At 43.3% G+C, this 23321-nt stretch overlaps 1 protein-coding gene across 4 annotated transcripts in view; it reads left to right on the top strand.

Moving 5' to 3' along the window:
• Positions 1 to 16603, top strand: part of CSTF2 (cleavage stimulation factor subunit 2) — a 29019-nt gene extending 12416 nt beyond the window's left edge. For 3 of the 4 annotated variants that reach the window (XM_043974201.1, XM_043974199.1, XM_043974200.1), the window contains 6 exons: positions 23 to 164; positions 799 to 971; positions 1955 to 2211; positions 9177 to 9272; positions 10324 to 10449; positions 15677 to 16603. In XM_043974201.1, the coding sequence (XP_043830136.1) occupies positions 23 to 164; positions 799 to 971; positions 1955 to 2211; positions 9177 to 9272; positions 10324 to 10446 (791 nt within the window). In that variant the 3' untranslated portion in view covers positions 10447 to 10449; positions 15677 to 16603. The remainder of the gene's footprint in view (positions 1 to 22; positions 165 to 798; positions 972 to 1954; positions 2212 to 9176; positions 9273 to 10323; positions 10450 to 15676) is intronic. The other variant, XM_043974202.1, reaches the window with a different exon arrangement.
• The last annotated feature ends 6718 nt before the right edge of the window (positions 16604 to 23321 follow it).

The raw sequence follows: 23321 nt of genomic DNA, 5'->3' as shown, positions 1-23321 counted from the left end.
TCCCCGTTTGTTTTCCTGGCAGTGCCAATGCCAGACCCCAGAGCCCCTATGCAGCGTGGACCTATGCCTGCTGGTGGCCCCCCTCCCCGAGGTCTTTTAGGAGATGCTCCAAATGACCCCCGTGGAGGGACTTTGCTTTCAGTCACTGGAGAAGTAGAACCCAGGTAAGCAAGCACAAACCCGAGAAGGACGAACGAGCTTTGGCCGCCTCACTTGGGACCAAAGACTTTCCCTATCAGTCATGCCAAAAAAAAAAAAAAGCGAACTATTCTTGGATGCTCTCTGGGACTGAGCACACCATGGAACAGAACTGCAGATTGCAGATGGTACCTCAGCCTGGGCTGACTGTGGCTATTGTTTCCTCAGCAGTATTCTCTAAGTGCCCACCAGTGGAAGGGCAAGCTTCTAGACAGGGAGATGGATAATATGAGGTGTTCTATACAACGTGTATATGTATGTGTGTAACACAAAGTCCCAGGATGTTACGGTATGACAGCTTCCTGTCAGAGAACACGTTGCCCTTTGAAGAACATGCCTTCTCTCCCGCCATGGCTGCCCAGTGGGACAACATGACTTGGATGGCCGTGGCCACGTGTGGCAGCTTTCCTGCCGTAATTCTGGCAGTGCATGGGTTGGCTGTGTAGCACTGCCGAGGGCTAATTTAGTTGTCCAGTTACAATCATCTTCCTCCTGCCAATATGTAGAGTTAAGCTTTGGTGGCAGGTTTGTTTAACCACCGCATTTTGACTCTTTCCTGGCTGACTCCTTTCTTTTGCCTTCCCCTCTTTCCATCTACAGAGGTTACCTGGGACCACCTCATCAAGGGCCTCCCATGCACCACGTCCCTGGCCATGACAGTCGTGGCCCTCCCCACGAAATGAGAGGAGGGCCGCTGGGAGAGCCTCGACCTCTAATGGGAGAGCCCAGAGGGCCCATGTTGGATCAGAGGGGTCCACCCATGGATGGCAGAGGTAAGGGGAGACCCGTTACATGGAGCTGGCTATGGTAGTTGTCACTTGTTTTTAAAAGAAAATGGGGGGCAGCTAGGTGGCACAGTGGATAGAGCACTGGCCCTGGATTCAGGAGGACCTGAGTTCAAATCCAGCCTCAGACACTTAACACTTAATAGCGGTGTGACCCTGGGCAAGTCACTTAAAACCCCAATTGCCTCACCAAAGAAAAAAAGAAAATGGGGGTGGGGGGAAAGCTTCACAAGGTAGGAAAGAAACAAGTATGCAGCAGTCATGACTTCAGAGGACTGACAGTAAAACACACCTTCCTCCTCTCAGAAGAGAGACAGATGCTTGGCGTGGAGCATAGTGAGGCAGGCATTCATTGTCAGACCTGGCCATTGTGCCAGGTTCTTTTGTCGTGGGGAGTGGCATATTGACAAGTGATTGGTGTTTAAAGGAGGGGAAAGACAACAATTAAATGGTTATTAAAAAGAAATGAGGGGGCAGCTAGGTGGCGCAGTGGATAGAGCACCGGCCCTGGAGTCGGGAGGCCCTGAGTTCAAATCCGATCTCAGACACTTAACACTTACTAGCTGTGTGACCCTGGGCAAGTCACTTAACCCCAATTGCTTCACAAAAAACAAAAAAACAAACAAAAAAAGAAATGAAGGGGAGCAGCTGGGTGGTGCAGTGGATAGAGCACCGGCCCTGGAGTCAGGAGTACCTGAGTTCAAATCCGGCCTCAGACACTTAACACTTGCTGGCTGTGTGGCCCCGGGCAAGTCACTTAACCCCAATTGCCTCACTTAAAAAAAAAAAAAGAAATGAAGATGAAGGAATAGAGAGTAATTGGCTAGGAGTGTGTGACATAGCCAATGGACAGGACAACTTTAAGCTGAGCTTTCTTTCATTCATTCCCTGGGTGTTCACCTTGTTCAAGCAGTAAGTCACAAGCAACTGTCTTCGAATTGCTGGCTATGGTTCTGCTTAACTCCCTACAGGTGGAAGAGATCCCCGAGGGATAGATGCCAGAGCTATGGAGGCCAGAGCCCTGGAGGCCCGAGGCATAGATGCGAGAGCAATGGAAGCCAGGGGGATCGAGGCCCGAAGCTTAGAATCAAGGGCCATGGAGGCTAGGGGCATAGATGCAAGAGGAATGGAAGCGAGAGGCCCTGGCCCCAGAGGCCCAATGCCTGGGGGACTCCAGGGACCTGGGCCAATCAGCATGGGAGCAGGCGGCCCTCAGGGACCCAGGCAGGTATGCATAGCTCCTCTTCCTCTCTTAATAATTTTTGGTTATTCTAGTCAAGGGCTAGTTGCTCACTGTCTTCCTTGCTACGTCTCAAGTCCTCAGGAAAAGGAGACATGGTGCAGAAGATTCTAATTCAGGTGTGCTTTGTGCTGGTTCTCCTACTGTGGGTCACCATGGCTACTGTATTCAGAGCCAACACTGGGGTTTTAGGATTAGAGGAGGAAGACCAGTGAACAAGCAGCTGATCTGGGTGAAGAATGCTCTGACCTGTGGATAACTCATGGTGATCCATAGCCCATATAAACAAGCAGGGTGTCTGTCACGGGAGTGGTTCACTAATATACCCAACATCAAAACCTGATCTCATCTCCCTGCCTCTTCTCTTTTCTTCCTTAAATATGCTTTAGGAACTAAACTGCGATACAAAAGATTCTGCTTGCCTGAGAGTCAGTGGGCTTCTCCCTCCAAGTCCCCAGTAACAGTTTTTGGCCATTGAGTCGTCTTTACTTTGCCTCCTTTGATCATCAGTAGTATGTACCCCATTTTTCTAGGGTTTTTTTTTTTCACTTTGCATGATTTCAGAAAGGTCTTTTTGGTCCATCTGAATCACTTTATAGTATTCCATTGTACATCTACCTAAGGGTATTTGACCATTCCCAGTTTCTCAGGAATCACCTTTGTTTTTGTCCTGGAGTACAGAGGAGGAGACCCAGGTTCTAAGCTCTGTGACCCTGGACAAGGCAGTCAACTTCTCTGGGCTCTAGACAATCCTCTTAAGACTTACAGGGAGATGCAATCCATCCACAGAGAAAGAACTGATGGTATTGGAATACAGATTGAAGCATAATTTTTTTTCCTTTTTTCTAAAGTTCTTTTGTCTGTTTTCTTTCACAGCCTGACTAATGTGGAAATGTTTTGCAGACTGCACATGTATAACTTATATTGAATTGCTTGAGTTCTTAAGGGAGGGGGAGGGGGAGAGGAAGAGGGAGAGGGAGGAAGAGAATTTGGAACACAAAGTTTTAAAAATTGATGTTAAAATTTGTTTTTGCAGGTAATTTGGGAAAAATAAAATTCTAAATAAATTAAAAAAGACTTATAGGGAGGGCGATGACCTGCCACATATTTCCCTCTTCCCATCTTTGTTTAGTTTGCCTTCTTCCCTCCCCCTTTCCCCTTCACATCTATTTCTCCCTTTCTGGGGAAGGCGAATGTCTGCCTTTCTCCCCCTTGGGGGTGAAGGGAGCTGTCTTCTGTTCCCTCCCTCCTAGCTCCATCCCCTCTCCTCATCATTGTGTGCTTCTGCCCTTTCCTTTCTCCTCCGTTCGTGGGCTAGAACCTGCATCGGAATTAACACTACTACAGTATACCGTGTACAGTTTGAGGGTCCGTGCTTTTTAGCGGGACAATGAGGTGAGTTGAACATTTCTTATCCTGTAAATTAGTCAACCTCTGTAGCTCTCTGCCATTGATTTATTTCCCCCCAACTATGGATAGGTAACCCTCAGAAGAAGAAAAAAGATTTCCACCCAAGCTCTGTTGACCTTTTAACTGCCTGAGGAAAGAAAGACATTTAAACTAGCAGCAAAAGTAGCGCAGCAGGCAGAAATGTATTTATACCTTTCCTTTTATTTTATGGTTAATAAAAAGTGGCTTCATGGTTTCTCTTCACCAATGACTGTTCTGAAGCCAATAATTGTAAAAGTAGATGAAAATAAAATGAAAAGTTAACAAAAGTTTAAATCAACCATAAGATTCACAAAAGCTGAGATCAAAATTGAAACGGGGGGAGGGGGGGTGGGTGGGGGGGTGGGTTAAGTGAAAATCCACTTTGACTAGAGATCCAAGCGTGGAGATGAAGGACTGGCCGATACCCAGTGAAGACTTGCCTGTCTGATGCCATAGAGTTCTTGGGCCCCCCAAAACACCAGTGTTATATCAGCTCCAAAAGTGGACTCTAGGTGCCCATCCAGGAGACCCTGGCAAGACGAGGTTGGGAGCAAGACCCATTCCTAGTGGGAATGACCCAGTAGCAGTAGTCTGGTTCCTGGCAACAAGCAATGACAACTGTCCTCACAGCCTGTCCATCTGAATAGGCTGCCCTGAGTGGGAACTCCTTTTCACAGCCTTCCTCTCCCCAGGGAGCCAAGGGCAGGGGCTTAAAAGCCATGGCTTGCTTTTAGTTCCTGGGTTCCTGAGGGTAGAAGTGACCAGAATTTAGGTCTTTTTGCTAGGTATTGGTACTGTTTGGATTTGCCAACAAACATGTATGTGAGGGGGGCAGCCAGGTGGCGCAGTGGATAAAGCACTGGCCCTGGATTGAGGAGGACCTGAGTTCAAATTCGGCCTCAGACACTTGACACTAGCTGTGTGACCCTGGGCAAGTCACTTAACCCTCATTGCTCTGCCCCGCCCCCCCCCAAAAAAGGGTGAGATTTTCATTTTTAGAAAGTTGGGTAAGAGAAAAGGCCCTTGGTAAAAAGCTGCCTATTTGTGACTCAGCATGAATTGCAGCCCTAGGGGGAGCCAGAGGCCGGAAGCTTCACCACACTCCACCTTTATTTAAATCTGCCTTGGCAGGTATTATAACAGCCTACAGAACACGCACTGTCTGTCTGCCATCAGTTGTAGCTTCCATCCCAGGTATTGCTCCGTTTCCTAAAGATGAGGCACTGCCTGTCTTTCTGTCCCACATCTGTCCTGCCTCCTATGAGCAATGTCAGTACTTTTCCTGCAGAACACTCCCTGCTTATGTCGCCACCTGAAAATAGGGATACTTTTGTTTCCTTGCAGCCTGTGCTTAATCACTTCCTTTTTCTGGTTTTGTTGGTCTAGTACAATATGCACAGTAATGATCATCACAGGGGGCAGCTGGGTGGCGCAGTGGATAAAGCACCAGCCCTGGATTCAGGAGCAACTGAGTTCAAATCCAGCCTCAGACACTTGACACTTACTAGCTGTGTGACCCTGGGCAAGTCACCTAATCCTCATTGTGCCCCTCCCCCCCCAAAAATGGTCATCACAGACAGCCTTGCTTTACCCTGGATCTTATTCAAAAGTATCCTGTGTATCCCCATTGCATAAAATGCCTGCTCTTGTGCTTTTAGATACCTGCTACTTAAAAGAAAGCCTTCATTGATTCCTATGCCTTCTAGGGTTTTTAGTAGGAATGGATGTTGTATTTTATCAGAAGCCTTTTCTACAGTGATTGAGATAATCGTGTAATTTTTGTTGCTTCTGTTAGTGACGTGGTCAGCTGTGCTTATAGTTTGCCTAGTGCAACCCCTGCATTTCTGGTATAAACTGAACCTAATCATAGTATATGATCTTTGTGATCTATTGCTATAGTGTCTTTTCTCACATGTTGTTTAGCATTTTTGCTTCAGTGTTCAGTAGGGAAATTGGTTTAGAGTTTTCTTGCTCTGCTTTTGTTCTTCCTGGTTTATGTATCAAAACCATATTTGGGGGGGGCAGCTGGGTGGTGCAGTGGATAAAGCACCAGCCCTGGATTCAGGAGGACCTGAGTTCAAATTCAGCCCCAGACACTTGACACTAGCCATGTGATCCTGGGCAAGTCACTTAACCCTCATTGCCCGCGCCCCCCCCCCCCCGAAAAAAAAAAAAACAAAAACATTTGTGGCATAGAATTTGGTGAGACTCCTTTATCTATTTTTCCCCACAGTTATAATATTGAAATTAATTGTTATTTAAACATTTGGTAGGATTCACTTGTAAATCCATCTGGTCCTAAATTTCTTTTTCCTGAAGAGCTCATTTATGGGTTGTTTGATTTATTTTTCTAAAATAGGGTTATTTAAATACTCTGTTTCCTCTTCTGTTAATCTGGGGAATATTCTAGCTTCCATAGAAGGAATTATTATTTATCCTACAGAACACTGTGTATCTGTCTGTCACGGTTCTGGTTTCCATGACAGATGTTCGTATTTTTCCTAGAGAACCTTGTCTGTCATGAATTGTAGCTTCCATGGTAGGTGTTACTTACTACTTAGCTCCAGAACACACCCTGTCTGTGCATCTGTTCATCTGTCTGATAGCAGTTCTGCCTCCTATGACAGATGCCACAGCTTTTCCTATCTTTGTGTCTGTCTCTCTGTCAGGAATTCCAGCTAGACTGACTTTGCCATATTGCTGTCAGTCTGCCATTAGGTGTAATGTCAATAGCAGATGTTACTCCTTCTATAAGAACACACCCCGAGTATACCATCAGATCACCTGCAGAATGCCAGTTTTGTTTCCTCATTGCCTGTGTTACTCCTCCATTTTTCTTTTCTGGTCTTATTGCTATAGCTAGCAATTCTAGTATGATATTGAAGAGTAAACCACCAGACTGTGGACATCCCTCATTCCCCCCATCTTATTCCAAAGTGTTCTAGTTCATCCCCATTACATAAAATGCTTCTTCTGGGTTTTATATACGTGCCCATTTCTATTTTAAGAAAATCTCCATTTCTTGTGCTTTCTAGTGCTTTTAATAGGAATGGGTATGGTACTTTGTCCAAACCTTTTTCTGACTCGATGGAGATTTTTGTTGTTTTTGTTATTGATAGGGTCAATTGGGCTGGTAGTTTTCCTTACATTGAACCAACCCTGCATTCCTGGTATAAATTGAAGCTGATCATCATGGATGATCTTTGAGATATGTTGTAATCTCCTTGCTAATGTTTTATTTAAAATTTTTGTGTCAATATTCATTAGGGAAATTAGTCTAGAGTTTTCTTTCCCTAGTTTAGGTATCAAAACCATATTTGTGTCACAGAAGGAATTTTGTAGGACTCTTTTCCCCCTTTTCTATAATGTTGGAATTAATTATTTTTTAAATGTTCAATAGGATTCTCTTGCAAATTCATCAGGTTCTGAGGTTCTTTTTCTTAAGGAGATCATTTGTGCTTGTTCAGTTTCTTTTTAAAAATGGGCTTATTTAAAGAGCCATTCCCCAGTTGATAGATGATCAAAAGATATGAAGTTTTCATATGAAATAATCAAAGCTATCTATAGCTGTATTGAAAAAAAATGCTCTAACTCACTATTGATTAGAAAGATGCAGGTCAAACCAGTTCTGGGGTACTACCTCATACCTATTGGATTGGATAATAGGACAGCAGAGGAAAATGACAAATGTTTTAGGGGATATAGGGAAAATGAGACTTTAATGCACTCTTGGTGAAGTTGTAAACTGATTCAAACAATTTGTACAGCAATTTGGAACTATGGCCAAAGGGCTATAAAATCACGCATACTCTTTAACCTAGTAATACCACTACTATGTCAGTATCCAAAAAGAGATAAAAAACAAAAAGTTAAAGGACCTATGTATACAAAAAAATATTTATGGCAGCCCTTTTTAGGTACAAAGAATTTGAAATTGAGGAGATGCCTGTCAGTTGGGGAATGGCTGAACAAATTGTGGGGTGAGATTGTGATGGAACACTATTGTGCTGTAAGAAATGATGAGCAGGGGCAGCTAGGTGGTGCAGTGAATAAAGCACTGGCCCTGGATTCAGGAGGACCTGAGTTCTAATCCAGCCTCAGACACTTGACACGAGCTGTGTGACCCTGGGCAAGTCACTTAACCCTCATTGTGCGCCCCCCCCCCAAAAAAAAAAAGTTAAAAAAAAAAAAAGAAATGATGAGCAGGATGCTCTCAGAAAAACCTGGAAAGACTTAAATGAGCTGATGCAAAGTGAAATGTACTGTATACAAAGTAATAACAATATTGCAAGATGATCAGCTATGAATGACGGGTATTCTCAGCAATGAAATGATCCAAGACAACTCTGAAGGACTTAAGAAAAATGCAGTCCATCTCCAAAGAACTGATGGTGTATGAATACAGATCAAAGCTTATTTTTTTTTTTTTAGTTTTTCTTTTTTAATTTTTTTTTGGTCTGTTTTCTTTTACAACCTGACTAATGGGAAGGTTTTGAATGACTACACATGTATGACTTATATTGAATTGCTTGCATTCTTAAAGTGGGGGAGGGAAGAAGAGAATTTGGAACACAAAGTTTTTAAATGGATGTTAAAATTGTTTTACATGTTATTGGGGAAAAAATAAAATTCTAAATCAAAAAAATAGATAAAAAGGATAAATAGGAAAGGAAAGGGAAAAAAATTAAAAGGCTTATTTAAGTTATCTATTTCTTCTTCTGTTAATCTGGGCAGTTTTCTAGCTTCTCATTTCCTACAAAACATTCCCTGTCTCTCTGTCATGAGTTCTCACTTCCATGGCAGGTGTTAATACTTTTTACTACAAATCAGGTGTGTGTGTGTGTGTGTGTGTGTGTGTGTGTGTTGCTCTCTCTCTCTCTCTCTCTCTCTCTCACCACTTTTAGTTTCCATGACAGATGTTAACTACTTTCCCTATAGAATACACCCACTTCCATAATCAGGGAGGTATATTTTCTCATCTCCAGGGCCAGTCATAGTTATGTTAATTATGCAACTCTTTTTATTTTATTTATTCTTTCTTTTTAGGTTGTTATAGTCATATGCTTTTTACCTGGTTCTACTTCCTTGCCACTACAGCAGAGTTTCTCTTAACTTCATCACATTTGTAATTTCTTACAGACCTCTTCTATTATATTCATATACCACAGTTTGTTGAGCCGTTTCCCTATTTGATGGATACTCACTTTTGTTTACAATTTTGGGGTACTCCAGAATGTGTTGCTATGGCTTTTGTGGTATATATGAGATCTTTGGCCTTGGGATCAGGGCAGATCCTTCTTGGGGTATGGGACTAGCCGTGGGGTAGATCTCTATGTCAAGGGGTATGGACATTTCGTTATTTTGATGGTCATATTCCCATGTTGTTCTCAGGAGAAAAGCTCCAGCAACAACATATTCATGGATTCCATGCTTATTTCTTCTCGATACCGCTACTTTTGGTTCCCTTTTATGTGTGTCTCAGAAACTCATCATGTACTTCTCCCCTCTCTTTGGACACACAGGTCCCAGGCATGCAGGGATCTGGTCTTCAAGGAGGGGGTCAGCCTGGGGGATTTAGTCCTGGACAGAATCAAGTTACTCCACAGGATCATGAAAAGGTAAGTCTTAACTCTCTCCATTGATCCAGATGCCTCCTCTCCATCTATATACCCTGATAGTCCCCTTGCATGAGTAATCTTCTGAATACTGTGTATTCAGTAGTCGTGTTTGTACTCAGGTACCCATGGACCTGGCCCAGGAAACTGAGTAAGGTTTATGTAGTAGGCTCTTAGGCTGATCCACCAATAAACAGCTCTTTTGAAGAGAGCCTCAGCCTACCTTCTCTTCCATCCTTTGCCCCATTTAAAAAAAAAAGCTGTTGTTGAGACAGCCTGATTGATGGTACTATGGATAAAGTGTTGGGTTTGGATTGGGGAAGTTCGAATCTTTTTTCAGACCTCTCTGGGCAAGTCACTTAATTGACTCAGTTTTCTCAACTATGAAATGGGGATCAATAAGAGCACCTCTGTCCCAGGGTTGTTGTGAGGAGCAAATGAGATATCTGTGTAAAGTAATTTACAGACCATAAAGCACCATAGAAATGCTAGCTATTATTATTAGCTCTTTGCTTTTGTTTTAGATCTTTGTGTGAAACTCATGCATGATAGGAATGATAATAGTGAACATTTCTATAGCATGGTGGTTTACAGATAATCTTTCATTTGATAACATTGCCCTGCTTACTATTACCCTCCTTTTACAGATCAAGAAATACCTATTCAGGGAAGGGAAGTGACTGAGGTGGGATCTCAGTCTTCCTGAGCTCAGTGTGCTTTCCACCAGACTTGGCTGCTTTAGAAAAAGAAGTTAAAGGGATTTGGAGCAAGGAATGCTGGATCCTATAAACAAAGGGAATTCCCCCTGCCTCTAGGCTCCTCTAGGCTGTGGCCTGGGCAGGTTTATTTGCATGCAGACTTCACTGTTTGCCTTTTCCTACCACCTTCTTGTGGCCTACTTGTTTTGTATAAAATGGCCTTTCTTTTCCCATTTGACGTTGTCTTCCCCCACAAACAGTTCTCTGGCTGACTTTGTAGGCAGATGATGGCAGAGGGGATTTGTGGAGCTGCTGTCATTACGGTTCCATAATCGTCTCTTCCTTTCTATCCACAGGCTGCTTTGATCATGCAAGTGCTCCAGCTGACTGCAGACCAGATTGCTATGCTGCCTCCTGAGCAACGACAGAGTATCCTGATTTTAAAGGAACAGATACAAAAATCTACTGGCGCCCCTTGAATGGTAAGCAAACATGCCCAGCTGGGGAGGGCAGAGGGCTGGAGTATTCTGCTTGGGTTGTGTCCATCCTCACCCAGAGCACTCAGCCTAAGGACATTTGTTTGTTCCTCCTAATCTCCACTCTGCTTCTGCAGGGCCAGTCCAGCGCCTGTGAGGTAGGGTGTTATTGTAGGGCATTGGTCCATTGTTTTTTGTTTTTTGGCGGGGCAATGGGGGTTAAGTGACTTGCCCAGGGTCACACAGCTAGTAATTGTCAAGTGTCTGAGGCTGGATTTGAACTCAGGTACTCCTGAATCCAGGGCTGGTGCTTATCCACTGCGCCACCTAGCTGCCCCGGCATTGGTCCATTGTTGAGAATTGTTGGTTCTGAGTTGATGACTTGGGATATGCTCACATGTGGAGCATTTCAAGAAATGTCTATGTATCTTAGTAAATTCTGATGTACGAAGAATAGAACATGTAGTCAAAGATGCAGATGGTCGGAGGGGCGGAGCCAAGATGGCAGAGAGGAAGCAGCAAGCTGCCTGAGCTCTCCTTCTATTCCCTCAAAACAAACATTATACCAAGCCTCTGGACGGATTCTGAAACTACAGAACCTGCAAAGAGACAGAGAGACACAGTCCTCCAACCAGAGATAATTTAGAAGACCTCAGGAAAAGGTCGGTCTGACTCGGGCAAAAGGGAGGCCCAGCGCAGGGCAGCAACCCAGCGCCGAGGGGGTCGGGGCAAGTCAGCAGGAGCTGCGGGCCACAGCCGAACAACTGAGGCCCCTGGAACCTGGTTCAAAAATCTGGTGGCCAAGAAGGACAGTGGAAAAACCTACCTGCACCGGCCGAGAGGGCCACGAACGGGTCAGGCGGAATCAGACGCCGGGGTCCGGCGCCTGGCTGGCCGAGCACAATCATACAGGAAGTGCAGGGCGGGGGATCTCCACACACCATAAAGGCCTCAGAGTAAAAACCTGGTCACACAGCACCTATACCCCTGCACAAGAAGCCCAAAACAGGGACCCTGGTGCCCCCAGAGCAGACCTCAACTTAAAAAATAAATAAATAAGCTACAAAAATGAGTAAGAAGCAAAAAAGAGCCCTCTCCATTGAGAGCTTCTGTATCAATAGGGAAGAAGCCAACACAAACTCAGATGAGGACAATAGCCTCAAATTGCCTACATGTGAAGCCTCATGAGGGAGGGTGAATTGGTCTCAAGAACAGAAAGCCTTCCTGGAAGAGCTCAAAAAGGATTTTAAAAATCAATTGCTAGGGGGCGGCTAGGTGGCGCAGTGGATAAAGCACCGGCCCTGGATTCAGGAGTACCTGAGTTCAAATCCGGCCTCAGACACTTGACACTTACCAGCTGTGTGATCCTGGGCAAGTCACTTAACCCCCATTGCCCCGCGCAAAAAAAAAAAAAAAAAAAAAAAGCAAAAAAAAAAATCAATTGCTAGTGGTAGAAGAAAAAATGGGGAGAGAAATGAAAGCAAAACAAGAAAACTATGAAAAAAGAATCAGCAGCTTGGAAAAGGAAGCTGAAGAAAACAAAGCCTTAAAAAATTCATTTGGCCAAATGGAAAAAAAGGTGCATAATCTCACTGAAGAAAACAGTGCCTTAAAAAATTCACTTGGCCAAATGGAAAAAAAGGTGCAAAATCTCACTGAAGAAAACAAGGCCTTAAAAATTAAAGTGGGACAGTTGGAAGATAAGGAATCCATGAGACACCAGGAATCAGTCAAGCAGAATAAAAAAAATGAAAAAATAGAAGAAAATGTGAAATACCTCATTGGAAAGACAACTGATCTGGAAAACAGATTGAGGAGAGACAATTTGAGAATCATTGGACTGCTTGAAAGCCATGACCAGAAAAAGAATCTAGACACCATATTCCAGGAAATTATTAAGGAGAACTGCCCTGATATCATAGAATCAGAGGATAAAATCATCATTGAAAGAATCCACCAATCACCTCCTGAAAGAGACCCCAAAAGGAAAACTCCAAGGAATATTGTAGCCAAATTCCAGAATTATCAGGTGAAGGAGAAAATACTCCAAGCAGCCAGAAAGAAGCAATTTAAATATCATGGAGCCACAGTCAGGATTGCTCAGGACCTGGCAGCTTCAACATTAAAGGACCGCAAGGCTTGGAATATGATATTCCGGAAGGCAAAGGAGCTTGGATTGCAGCCGAGAATCTATTACCCAGCAAAAATGTGCATTTTCTTTCAGGGGAAAAGATGGACATTTAATGACATTGGGGACTTTCAATCTTTCCTGATGAAAAGACCAGAACTGAATAGAAAATTCGATCTCAACATACAAGACTCAAGAGAAGTTTAAAAAGGAAAAAAATTTTTAAATAAAAAATGGAGAATATTTGGCAAAAAAAAAAAAAAGATGCAAAAAAAAATCAACCGTAAACTCTTGACAGTTTTTAGAGTGAGTTATCTATCACAGTCTGACGCGTAGCTAGCTGCACATTCCTCCTTGTCCTACTTATCTTCCAAATAAACTCATCATGACACACCTTGAAAGTGTTCTGTGTTGTTGGTTCTGATCTCCAGCATCTTTGAGATTCAGTAACTTAGTGGAGAGTAAGTCACCTTTTTTGTTCCAGGGCTGGGTTGACTCTACCCTGCTAAGGTTCTCTTCTTTCACTGCAAAGGTCACACCCCGGGTTCTCAAACAAAAATTGTGACAGTTCCTACCCAAGCCATAACAGCCTAAATCACCAGCACGGGCCTGGCTGCCTCCACAGAGCTTTGCTACCATTGGGGCCCATCTCCTGGTTGCTATGGTCAGGTGATATGTCCCTGGCACTGTTGCACAGTGAGATGGATCCCCACATCAGTCAGTCTGTAAACATTTATTAAGTGTCTCCTGTGTGCCAGGCACTGTACTAAGTGCTGACGATACAAAGAAAGGCAACGAGACAGTCTCTACCCATCCAGGAGCCCACAATCTGATGGGGGAGACAACACGCAGACAACTATGTACAAACAAGTTATATACAGGATAAGTGGGAATAATTGAGAAGGGGGAAGGAACTATCCGAGGGGTTGGGGGAGGCTTTCTAGAGAAGGCAGGATTTTAGTGGAGATTTAAAGGAAGTCAGGGAGCTCAGCAGGCGGAGCTGAAGAGGGGGAGCGGTTCAGGCATGGGGGACAGCCAAAGAGAGTGCCCAGAGCCAAGAGATGGAGTAGCTTGCTCATGGAAGAACCAGGAGGTCAGTGTTGCCGATGGAAGAGGATATTGGATTTGGGGGGAGGGAGGAAGAGGAAACAGGTTATGAAGGGCTTTGAATGCCAGAGGATTTTGTATTTGATCCTGGAGGTAACAGGGAGCCACTGCAGTTGAGTTGGCAATGTGGTTGGACCTGCGCTTTAGAAAAATCAGGGGGGGGGGCAGCTAGGTGGCGCTGCAGTGGATAGAGCACCAGCCCTGGATTCAGGAGAACCTGAGTTCAATTCCAACCTTGGACACTTGACACTTACTAGCCATGTGACCCTGGGCAAGTCACTTAACCCTCATTGCCCCACAAAAAAAAAAAGAAAGAAAAATGTCAGCAATTACAGAATTTCAGAGTCAGTTCTGGTTTTATAGATGAGGAAATGCCTCCCAAATGATGACAAAACAATTATCATTTTATTAACATGCAAACATCTTCTCAAAATGCCCTAAATTGTACATTTCTGCTTTTCACTGAAATGTGAATTCCTAGCAGTCTGCTTCCTCCTGGCAGTTGCTGTTACTGGGTGACCTCCCATTTTCGTTTGTTGTGGCCATTCCAGTAACAGCTTTCCAAACAACCAGAACCAGACTTTTTTGCCCTTCAGTAAAGGCATAGACTATGAATTTATGGGATTGGAATTGTTCCCTAAGCTAGAGGAAATCTCCCTGTCTTCTACTTGATTCTTTTTTTTTTTTTTTTTTTGCTAGGGACAGCATGTCTCCAATGTAAAAAAATGGTGGCTGGAAGTTTGGGGAGGAGAATTCTTTCAGCACCTCCTGGTTTTTTGAACATAATTCCCCTCAGAGTTTTGCTTGGTAGCAGTGGGCTGAGGGTGTTGGGTAGGCTAGTTTGTACACGGAATCTGCAACCAAAAGCAGGCTTCTGCTGCTAAGCTCTACCCCAGCCAGCTGTGTGCCATTGTAATCGTTGCTGCCATCAACTGTGCTTGTGCCTCATAAGGTGAGTGCTCAGGTGGCTCATTCAGTTGGTAAATTCTTTGGCCAATTCCAGGCCTTCTTGAGGCTGACTTGGGCTGGCCCAGGTAAGTTGCAATTGCTGTGGTTGCTTCCGGCCTGCAGTCCTCCTTCCTTGCTTCTACCTGGGGCTTTAGTGCTCATTTGAAATCCTGCAAGGGTTCAGCTGCTGCTCCAGACTCTGACCAATTACATGGCAAGGCACTGCAGAAAACCAGCTCTGGCTCTGGAATCAGATCTGCCTCTGCCACTTAGGAATTTTTTGTAGCAAGTGACCTTGGGCAAGTCACTTCACTTTGGCCTTCATTTTCCTCATCTGCAACGTGAAGGAGTTGAACTAAATGGCCTCTGAGCTCCCTTCCACCTGAACGTCTCTAACGCTCTATGTGCAAACATATTGGGGGTCTTTGGAGACTGGATTTGGATACCCCTGGGAGGCACCACGTGAGCATTCTTCCAAAAAGTTTTCAAGCCCCTAACCACCCTTGGAAGCATAGCAGTCAAGATATGACATAAATCTTAGTTTGTCATAAGCCACAAGTGTGGTTTTTCCTGCCCCAGCTAATACTAAGTCTGGCCTTCAGTGAATAGTTGCTCTGAGGAATGGCACTGGTGGAGTTCCTCGGGTTCCAAAGATTGGGTGGGCCCATTTTCTGACACCTGCTGGTCTTTCTTTGAAGATTTAAGCTATTAGGTACCTTCTACTATAGTTAGGTTAGGTACTTACTGGGAGAAAGAATCTTTGCAATTGAAAAACCACAGGAAAAAACTATGGTTGAGAGCAGAAGCCCCTCCCCCTCCAATCAGTACTTCCTATGAATTGGCCTGGGGCTAACTCCCCTAAGCTTCTGTAAGAGTTTCCTCTGTTCTACTTACTTGTGAGAGGATGCCTCCACTCTTGCAAATAACAGGTGGCTTAGTCTCCTGAGGCCAAGCCTCCCCCTTTCTACCCTTAGAAGCCTGCTCCTTGTAATCTGGTGTGATCTCGGGGCCATTTCCTCATTAACCAATTCTCCCCACTTGTTATTGCAGGTTTAAAGAAAGCTTGACCGAAATACTGCATGTCCAATTTCATAATTATGGAGAAGAATACAGAATCAGAAGTTTTTGTATCCCAACACTTGAATGATCTTAAATGGTGGTGGGCAGAGGGTATCTGACACCTCCACCAGAAGTAAAAATCTGCTTGTCCTGATTGTCGGGGTTTGGTTCATTATGGGGGGAGGGGGGAGGCGTCCGTTTAATTTGTATGTTTTATGTGAATTAAAAATAAATTTCCCCCCGCATTTGTGTGTACCCCTAATCAAGATGTGTTATGTCCTTTTTGCCTTGGAGTGGGGCCCAGGGAAGTCGTTGCTTTTGTTTCAGCTGAAGGCCAAGGGACAACTTGTTAGATTGTGGTTTCTGCTATTGTCCCTGAACTGTGTTCCCCAGCTCTGTCTCCCTTTGTATTTCAATAATTGATTGAACAAACATTAAGTGCTACTGTATATGAGATATTATGCTAATCAGTCTTTTACTCTTCTTGATGGTCAATTATCAGCTGTAAGATTTTCTAGAACCAGCTTGTGTTCACTTTGTTTGTAGCCTATGTAACTAGAATGTGTCTTGTGGAAAACTACTTAGAATGTACTACTCTGTATCTAATAAGGTAAAATAATAAATTAATTGAGCCGAAGCTGCTTGCTCAGTTGGAGCAAGAAAATGTCCAGAAAGGCAAGAAAGGAGCAACATTGGCAAGACAGTATGTTGCTTCTAGAAGAGTCCAAATATCATGATGTATTTTGATGTCAATAGCAAATGAATTCTTGTATGTTGTTTAGAGTGCCAGCAAAGATGCTATGTTTGATAGTGATTACAGTATGTGTCATCTACGTCATAGAAATAGACAGCACTTGCCTGTTCTGACATAAAGCTCTCAGGTCTTTGGAAAGTCAATTAAAAACTGTTTTGGAGGTGTTCCTGTTGCCTTTTGTTTGTCACTTACAGATATGGTGCTTCTTTTCCCAATCCCTCCACTAACATTGAACTGGAAATCTCATAGCAAAGCCTAGTCAGCAAAAATAGCCAATCAGTGACGGTCTGTGACACTTGGCTCCCATGGTGGGCCTCTCTCCTGACAGGAAAGAGGCAGGTTTTATTTTCTGTTCTCTGACACTAAGATCAGTCATTAGAAATTTTATTTGTAAGGGGCAGCTAGGTGGCACAGTGGATAAAGCACTGGCCCTGGATTCAGGAAGACCTGAGTTCTAGTCCAACCTCAGACACTTGACACTTACTAGCTGTGTCCCTCATTGCCCCGAAAAAAAATTACATTTAAGGTAAAAAGAAATTCCCTTCCTTTGAGGGTTCCCCTTGTTTATATTAGTGTGATCCTGGTTTTTATTACCCTCTGTGTTCCCATTTCACCCTGCTTCAGTCCAGATGAGTCTTCCTGGATTTCCCTGAATTCCTTGGACTTGGCACTTCTCATTGTTTAATGATGTTCCATTGGATCTATTTACCATAGTTTGTTCAGCCATTCTCCAATTAATGCAAACCTAGTATATAAGATAATTTAAAAGGAAACCAACCCCAAATCAAGTGAGAACAGAAAGCTCAAAATCCAGGCCTTTACTGCTATCTGGAAAAGGCTTTGGGCATGTGCTCAGGTTGGCTTCCAGTTATAAAGAGTTGGGAATAAATGGAGATGATGTCCTAGAAAATTCTAAAATAAGTCTCTTGCCCCCTGAATAGCCCAACTCAAATGCTAGGAACTAGCTGCCCATACACCACTGCTTTTTTCCTTGCAGATTATGTAAGAAAGGCCTTGTCTACTCAGCTCCCTGATCCAGCCAACGTAAAATTCTGCCTTGGACCAGTGGCATCCCAAAGTATGTGGTGAAAGACCATCCTTTGTCCTCTATTTCATGAAAGTGATTTCAGATGTGAATAATGAGCTGTAAAACTGTTCAGAAATTGATAGGGGCAGCTAGGTGGCGCAGTGGATAAAGCACTGGCCCTGGAGTCAGGAGGACCTGAGTTCAAATGTGACCTCAGACACTTAACACTTAAGTAGCTGTGTGACCCTGGGCAAGTCACTTAACCCCAATTGCCTCACTAAAAAAAAAAGAAATTGATAGAAATCATCCTCAAACCTATTTCTATTTTCAGCTTGTCCTGCCTCTTGAGATTACTTGCAATCAGCTGTATTAAGAGGCAGCCAGAATGTGATGAGCATGTACCAAGCCTGAGATTTAGGAGCCAAAGGCCATGAGAACCCAAAGAGAAGCAAAGAGAAATTGGATGATAAGAAACTGAAGGAGGGTTTGTTGACTGTGATGTGTAAAGAACTTGAAAAATTCTCATAAAGTAGGCTCCCTCCCTTCTAGTATATTCTGGGAAGGGGGAAATGCGATGAAGTCATTATTTTCTGTTTCCCCTTATCTCCACCACCCCGCACCCTACCACCACTCAAAAAAAAAAAAATCAGGGCTGAACCAAAATTCAAGAATGAATTATGGAAAGGTCATCTAACAGCCCAAATAGGTTGTCATAATTTGGGCCGTGTTTGTATAACCTCATCGTGCCAAAATCACATATCAAAGCTGAGAAGCCCTGGTTCCCAGGAGCCCCAGAACTGCCTTGATTGCTCTTCAGGGTTGCACAATAACATTTGACCCAAAGTTGCCCCAAATCAAGCCAACCACATTTCACTTTTCAGTTGAGTTACACTAAATAGCAAGGGCAACAAATCAGTGAGCCAATCGATTTTATTGTTGAATCGTTTTAGTCATGTCCGACTCTTTGTGACCCCATTAGGAGTTTTCTTGGCAAAGATACTGGAGCAATCTACCATTTCTTTCTCCAACTCATTTTGCAGATGAGACAGTCAATAGATAGTAGCAGTCAGCTCCCAATGCCCTTCCAAAAAACCTACCAGCATTTTCATTTTCTTTTTTTCTCATTGTTTTGTCAAATTGTTTTTAGTTTTATTTATAATGCAAATCCCTATTTTGAAAATGCCTGCGGGCAGATAAGTGGTGCAATGGATAAAGCACCAGCCCTGGATTCAGGAGAACCTGAGTTCAAATCCAGCCTCAGACACTTGACACTTAACTAGCTGTGTGACCCTGGGAAAGTCACTTAACCCTCATTGCCCCACAAGCAAAAAAAAGAAAAGAAAATGCCTGCTGTCCAACTGCAATCTTTACTTAAGATCAAAAGCAGCTACTGTGAGTCCTAACCTATCCTATCACTAGTATTAGTACCAGATTACGAACCAATCTTCATGATCCCCAGTCATACAGGCTTATGGGGAAGTTTCAACAATCAACTAATTGTTTACCCTTTCTGCCTATTTTAAGTTGTAGAGAAGAGAAAAGAAATCTGTTCTAGAATGCCTAGGCTATGGAGACCCTATTGGTTGCTATATGTGTCCTGAAGTCATTACCAAAACCCTTCCTGGAGGGCAGAAGCCTTGCTTGACCTTGCTTTTCTGCCTTTCTGTGTACCCCCGTGTACTAAGTGACACTTCACAAATGTTTAATAAATGTGTGTTGACTGGCTGGTTAGGGTTGGGGGCGGGGGGAGGCCGCAGGGCTGGCTTTGTTTTAGTACAGGAGACAGGTCCAGAAAACTTCCTGTTTGAGATCATAAAGGCAAGAATGAAATCCTCTGCCTCACCATCATGGCTAAATATGAGTAACTAGTTATTATGATACATTCAACTAAGTTTTATCAAGTACTCATTCTCTACAAAGCTAGGAACTAAGGGAGACAAAAGTAAATTGGGGGCAGCTAGGTGGCTCAGTGGATAAAGCACCAGCCCTGAATTCAGGAGGACCTGAGTTCAAATCCGACCTCAGACACTTGACACTAGCTGTGTGACCTTGGGCAAGTCACTTGACCCTCATTGCCCCACAAACAAAAAAACAAAACAAATAAAAGTCAAATTTTTTTAAAAAGAAAAAATAAGTAAATTAAGGCAAGTTCCTTTCCTTTAAAGAGTTTCTAGTGTAATAATAATTATTATTTTTTGCAGGGCAATGAGGGTTAAGTGACTTGCCCAGGGTCATACAGCTAGCAAGTGTCAAGCATCTGAGGTCGGATTTGAACTCAGGTCTTTCTGAATCCAGGGCTGGTGCTTTATCCACTGTGCCACCTAGCTGCCCCTGAGGTAATGTATATGAACAGCAATAATATAAAGTAGATTTTTACTATACAAAAGAGGTAAAAGCTAAGTGCTATCAGTGTTCTGAGGAAGAAGATGTCACTTCTGAGAGGCAACATGGTATAGTGGATAGGGCACTGGGCATGGAGTCAGGAGGACCTGGGTTCAAATCCTGCTTCAGATACTATCTAGGGACCCTGGGAAAATTTACTTCACCTCTCTGTGCCTCAGTTTTTTTCTTCTGTAACATGTGGGGACTGGACTCTGACCTCTAAGGTGTAATCTAGTTCTAAATCTATGAGCCTGTGAAATGTGAACCAGGAGGAAGGAACGTCTCAGCAGGGTCTTGAAGGACCAGTAGAATTTTAGCAGCAGAGCTAGACCATGGTTGGGAGGAAGGTGGAAGATGTGAGGAGTTGGGGGGAGTTGAGGGAGTTGAAAGAGTCCAGTTGTCTGAAACAGAGGCGTCAGACATGCCAACATGTAATTGGGAAATATTTAATAAAATTAAAATACAATAAAACATAGATGATGTTAACATGTGTTCTTCCAAGTCAGTATACTACCTGCAGGGATTCTTATATAAAGTCTAGTGGCCTTCCCTTTCTGAGTTTGACACCATTCATCTAAAAAATAGCCTGTGAAAGAAGGGGATATTGGGAGAGAAAGCTGCCAAAGAACATTGGACACAGAACATGGAGGTCCAAGGTGCTAAGCTAAGGAGAAACAGTGGAGTGAAGGAATTGGATCTGTGCATTGGGAAAATCAATATGGCCATGTTTTGGTTGGATGGGGCGGGGCAGCTATTGGGATGGTAAGAAAGGAACAGATGAGAGAAACTGTGACTGTATCATCAATAAGACTTGTCAGCTAGTTGGATATGTAAAGTAAGGGGGAACAAGGGGAAGGAGTCAAAGGTAACACCAAGGTTTCATGCCTGAATGTCTAAAAGAATAGAAGCCCCATGGACAAAAAGAAGCAACAAGAGCAGGCAAAATTTAAGCTCCTTGGGGGAAGGGACTTTACTCTTATTGTTCGTGTATCTCCACTGCCTAGTACAGTGCCAGACACATAGTAAGCACTTAGTAAATGCATTTTATTGATTGAAAAGGAAATCATGGATCAGGTCTTGGCCATGCATATAATATTTGGGGGGGGGGAGCAGGGCAATGAGGGTTAAGTGACTTGCCCAGAATCACACAGCTAGTAAGTGTTAAGTGTCTGAGGCTGGATTTGAACTCAGGTCCTCCTGAATCCAGGGCCAGTGCTCTATCCACTGTGCCACCTAGCTGCCACCAGCCATGTATATCATTTAAGGTTCTGACAGAACAAAAGAATGTGACCTTGTGGGCAAAGCAAAGACTGTATTTTGCCTAGCACAATGCTTGCATATAGTAGGCACTCAATAAAGGCTTATTAGGTTAGACTGGATGGGAAAGATGCCCATTTAGGCTGCTGGAAATGCTTCGCCCACCTCGCCCCTTAAACCCCCCAAAAATAGAAACACAAAAGAAAACAAGTGGCTAAAGGTGTGAGGAAGATTTTCCCCACCCCTTAGTTATAAGAGATTTAATATAGTTTAAAGTGATTTAATTATGATAATAATCAGCATATTAACTGAAAATTGTGATTTATTCTATTTAGATATCTTGTTTTAATTGTATTAGTAGATTAAGTGTCTCTTCTTACTACTTAATAATGTCAGACAATGCTTTCTAATGTCAAGCATTAAGTAATATCACAAGATACAATAGTCAGCAATACTATATTTTAGAAACCACAAGTGTTATGCTTGACTCAAGAGGGTCATGCAGCTCACTAGGATATACTTGATTAGAAGGGGTCAGGCAACAGAATTATGACCCTGTTTCCACAAGAAGGCTGATATGAGTATTGGAAAATGCTGACATTTGTCACGTGGGCAGTTTCTCTATTTCCTAAGAAGATGCTTTCATTTTAGATACTTTTCATTAGTATTGTACAGAAGCATTCAAGCTCTGGAGGGCTATAAAAACCTGTTGATTTTGTCACTCAGGGTCTTTCAGGTCTAACCCCTGACTGACTGGCTTTATTGTGAGGCCTTCTCTCAATAAACCTATTTTCTATGACTTGGAGATTTTCTTGTTTCTGTTCCTCTGTCGGACTTAGAAATTTTCCCGACAAAGACACTCAAGAAAACTCTGTTTATCAAACAAACTTGTAAAAAATGCAATAGAGTAACTAAATCAGCTAAAGTATCAGAAGCACCAGAGATGTGGGGAGGAGGGGAACAGGAGACATTGTGAGAGCTATCTTCAAAAGAAGGCAGCCGGGGGCACCAAGAATGTGTAGAGAGCTGGGCCTGAAGTCAAATCCAGCCTCAGACACTAGCTTATGACTCTGGGCAAGTCACTTCACCCTGTTTGCCTCAAGTTTCCTCATCTGTAAAATCCGCTGGAGAAGGAAATGGCAAACTACCCCAGGATCTTTGCCAAGAAAACCCCAAATGGGGTCACAAAGAGTTAAACATGACTGAAACGACTAAATAACAATATCTTCGAATAGAGGAATAGTACATTCAAATAACTTAAGTAAAAATTGGCATTGGGGAAAATCATTTGATGAAATTAACATCTAGAGAAAAGAAAACAAAATCACAGGAGAATAATCAAGAGTGAATGGGGGGGGGCGGGGCAATGAAGGTTAAGTGACATGCCCAGGGTCACACAACTAGTTAAATGTCAAGTGTCTGAGGCTGAATTTGAACTCTGGTCCTCCTGAATCCAGGGCTGGTGCTTTATCCACTGTGCCACCTAGCTGCCCCAAGAATTTTTTTTAAGCTAAAAAAAATTAGAAATGACAAAAGAAAATAGCTAATATGGATACTTCAAAGGAGAATGTGAACAAAGAATCCCCAGAAGCAGCCAGCAACAGACTTACTACATCAGGAAATGGAATGGAATTACAGACAAGGCCAAGAGTTTGAAATACTGTACAGAATATATCCTGGAAGTCAGCAGCTCAAGTACGGGAGTGGGGCAAACACAAGGAAGAAAACTCATGGCTTTGAAACACACAATTTCCACTGAAGTCACATTCCAGTAAAGGCCAGTATGATACTTAGACCTTTCTCCTCTTCCACTCCTAAAGGGCCAAAGGACACATACAAACTTGAGCTGTTATACCAACATTGCTGCTCTCATAGACTCAGTCAACAAGCATTTGTTAAATGCTTTCTATGCAGCAGACACTGGGCACAGTGATGGGGACATGAATGCAACCCCATCCCCTCCCCGCAAAAAACCACAAACAAACCATGGTCCCTGCCCTCAGGAAGCTTATATTCTAATGGAGGATACAATCTGTAAACCATTATGAAAATACAAGTTATATACAGAATAGATAGAAGGGAATCTCCAAGGGAAGGCAGTAGCATGGGGTTGGGGGAAGGAATGGGAGAAGGACTTCTGCAGAAAGTGGAATTTGAGCTAAGTCTTGGAGGAAGTCAGGAAACTAGGAAGTGGTACTGAGGAAGGAGGGAACATG

The sequence above is a fragment of the Dromiciops gliroides genome, chromosome X, assembly GCF_019393635.1.
Source record: "Dromiciops gliroides isolate mDroGli1 chromosome X, mDroGli1.pri, whole genome shotgun sequence".
NCBI classification, from domain to species: Eukaryota; Metazoa; Chordata; class Mammalia; order Microbiotheria; family Microbiotheriidae; genus Dromiciops; species Dromiciops gliroides.
The sequence above is the reverse complement of the archived record's forward strand: the minus strand, read 5'-3'. Positions and strand labels throughout refer to the sequence as shown.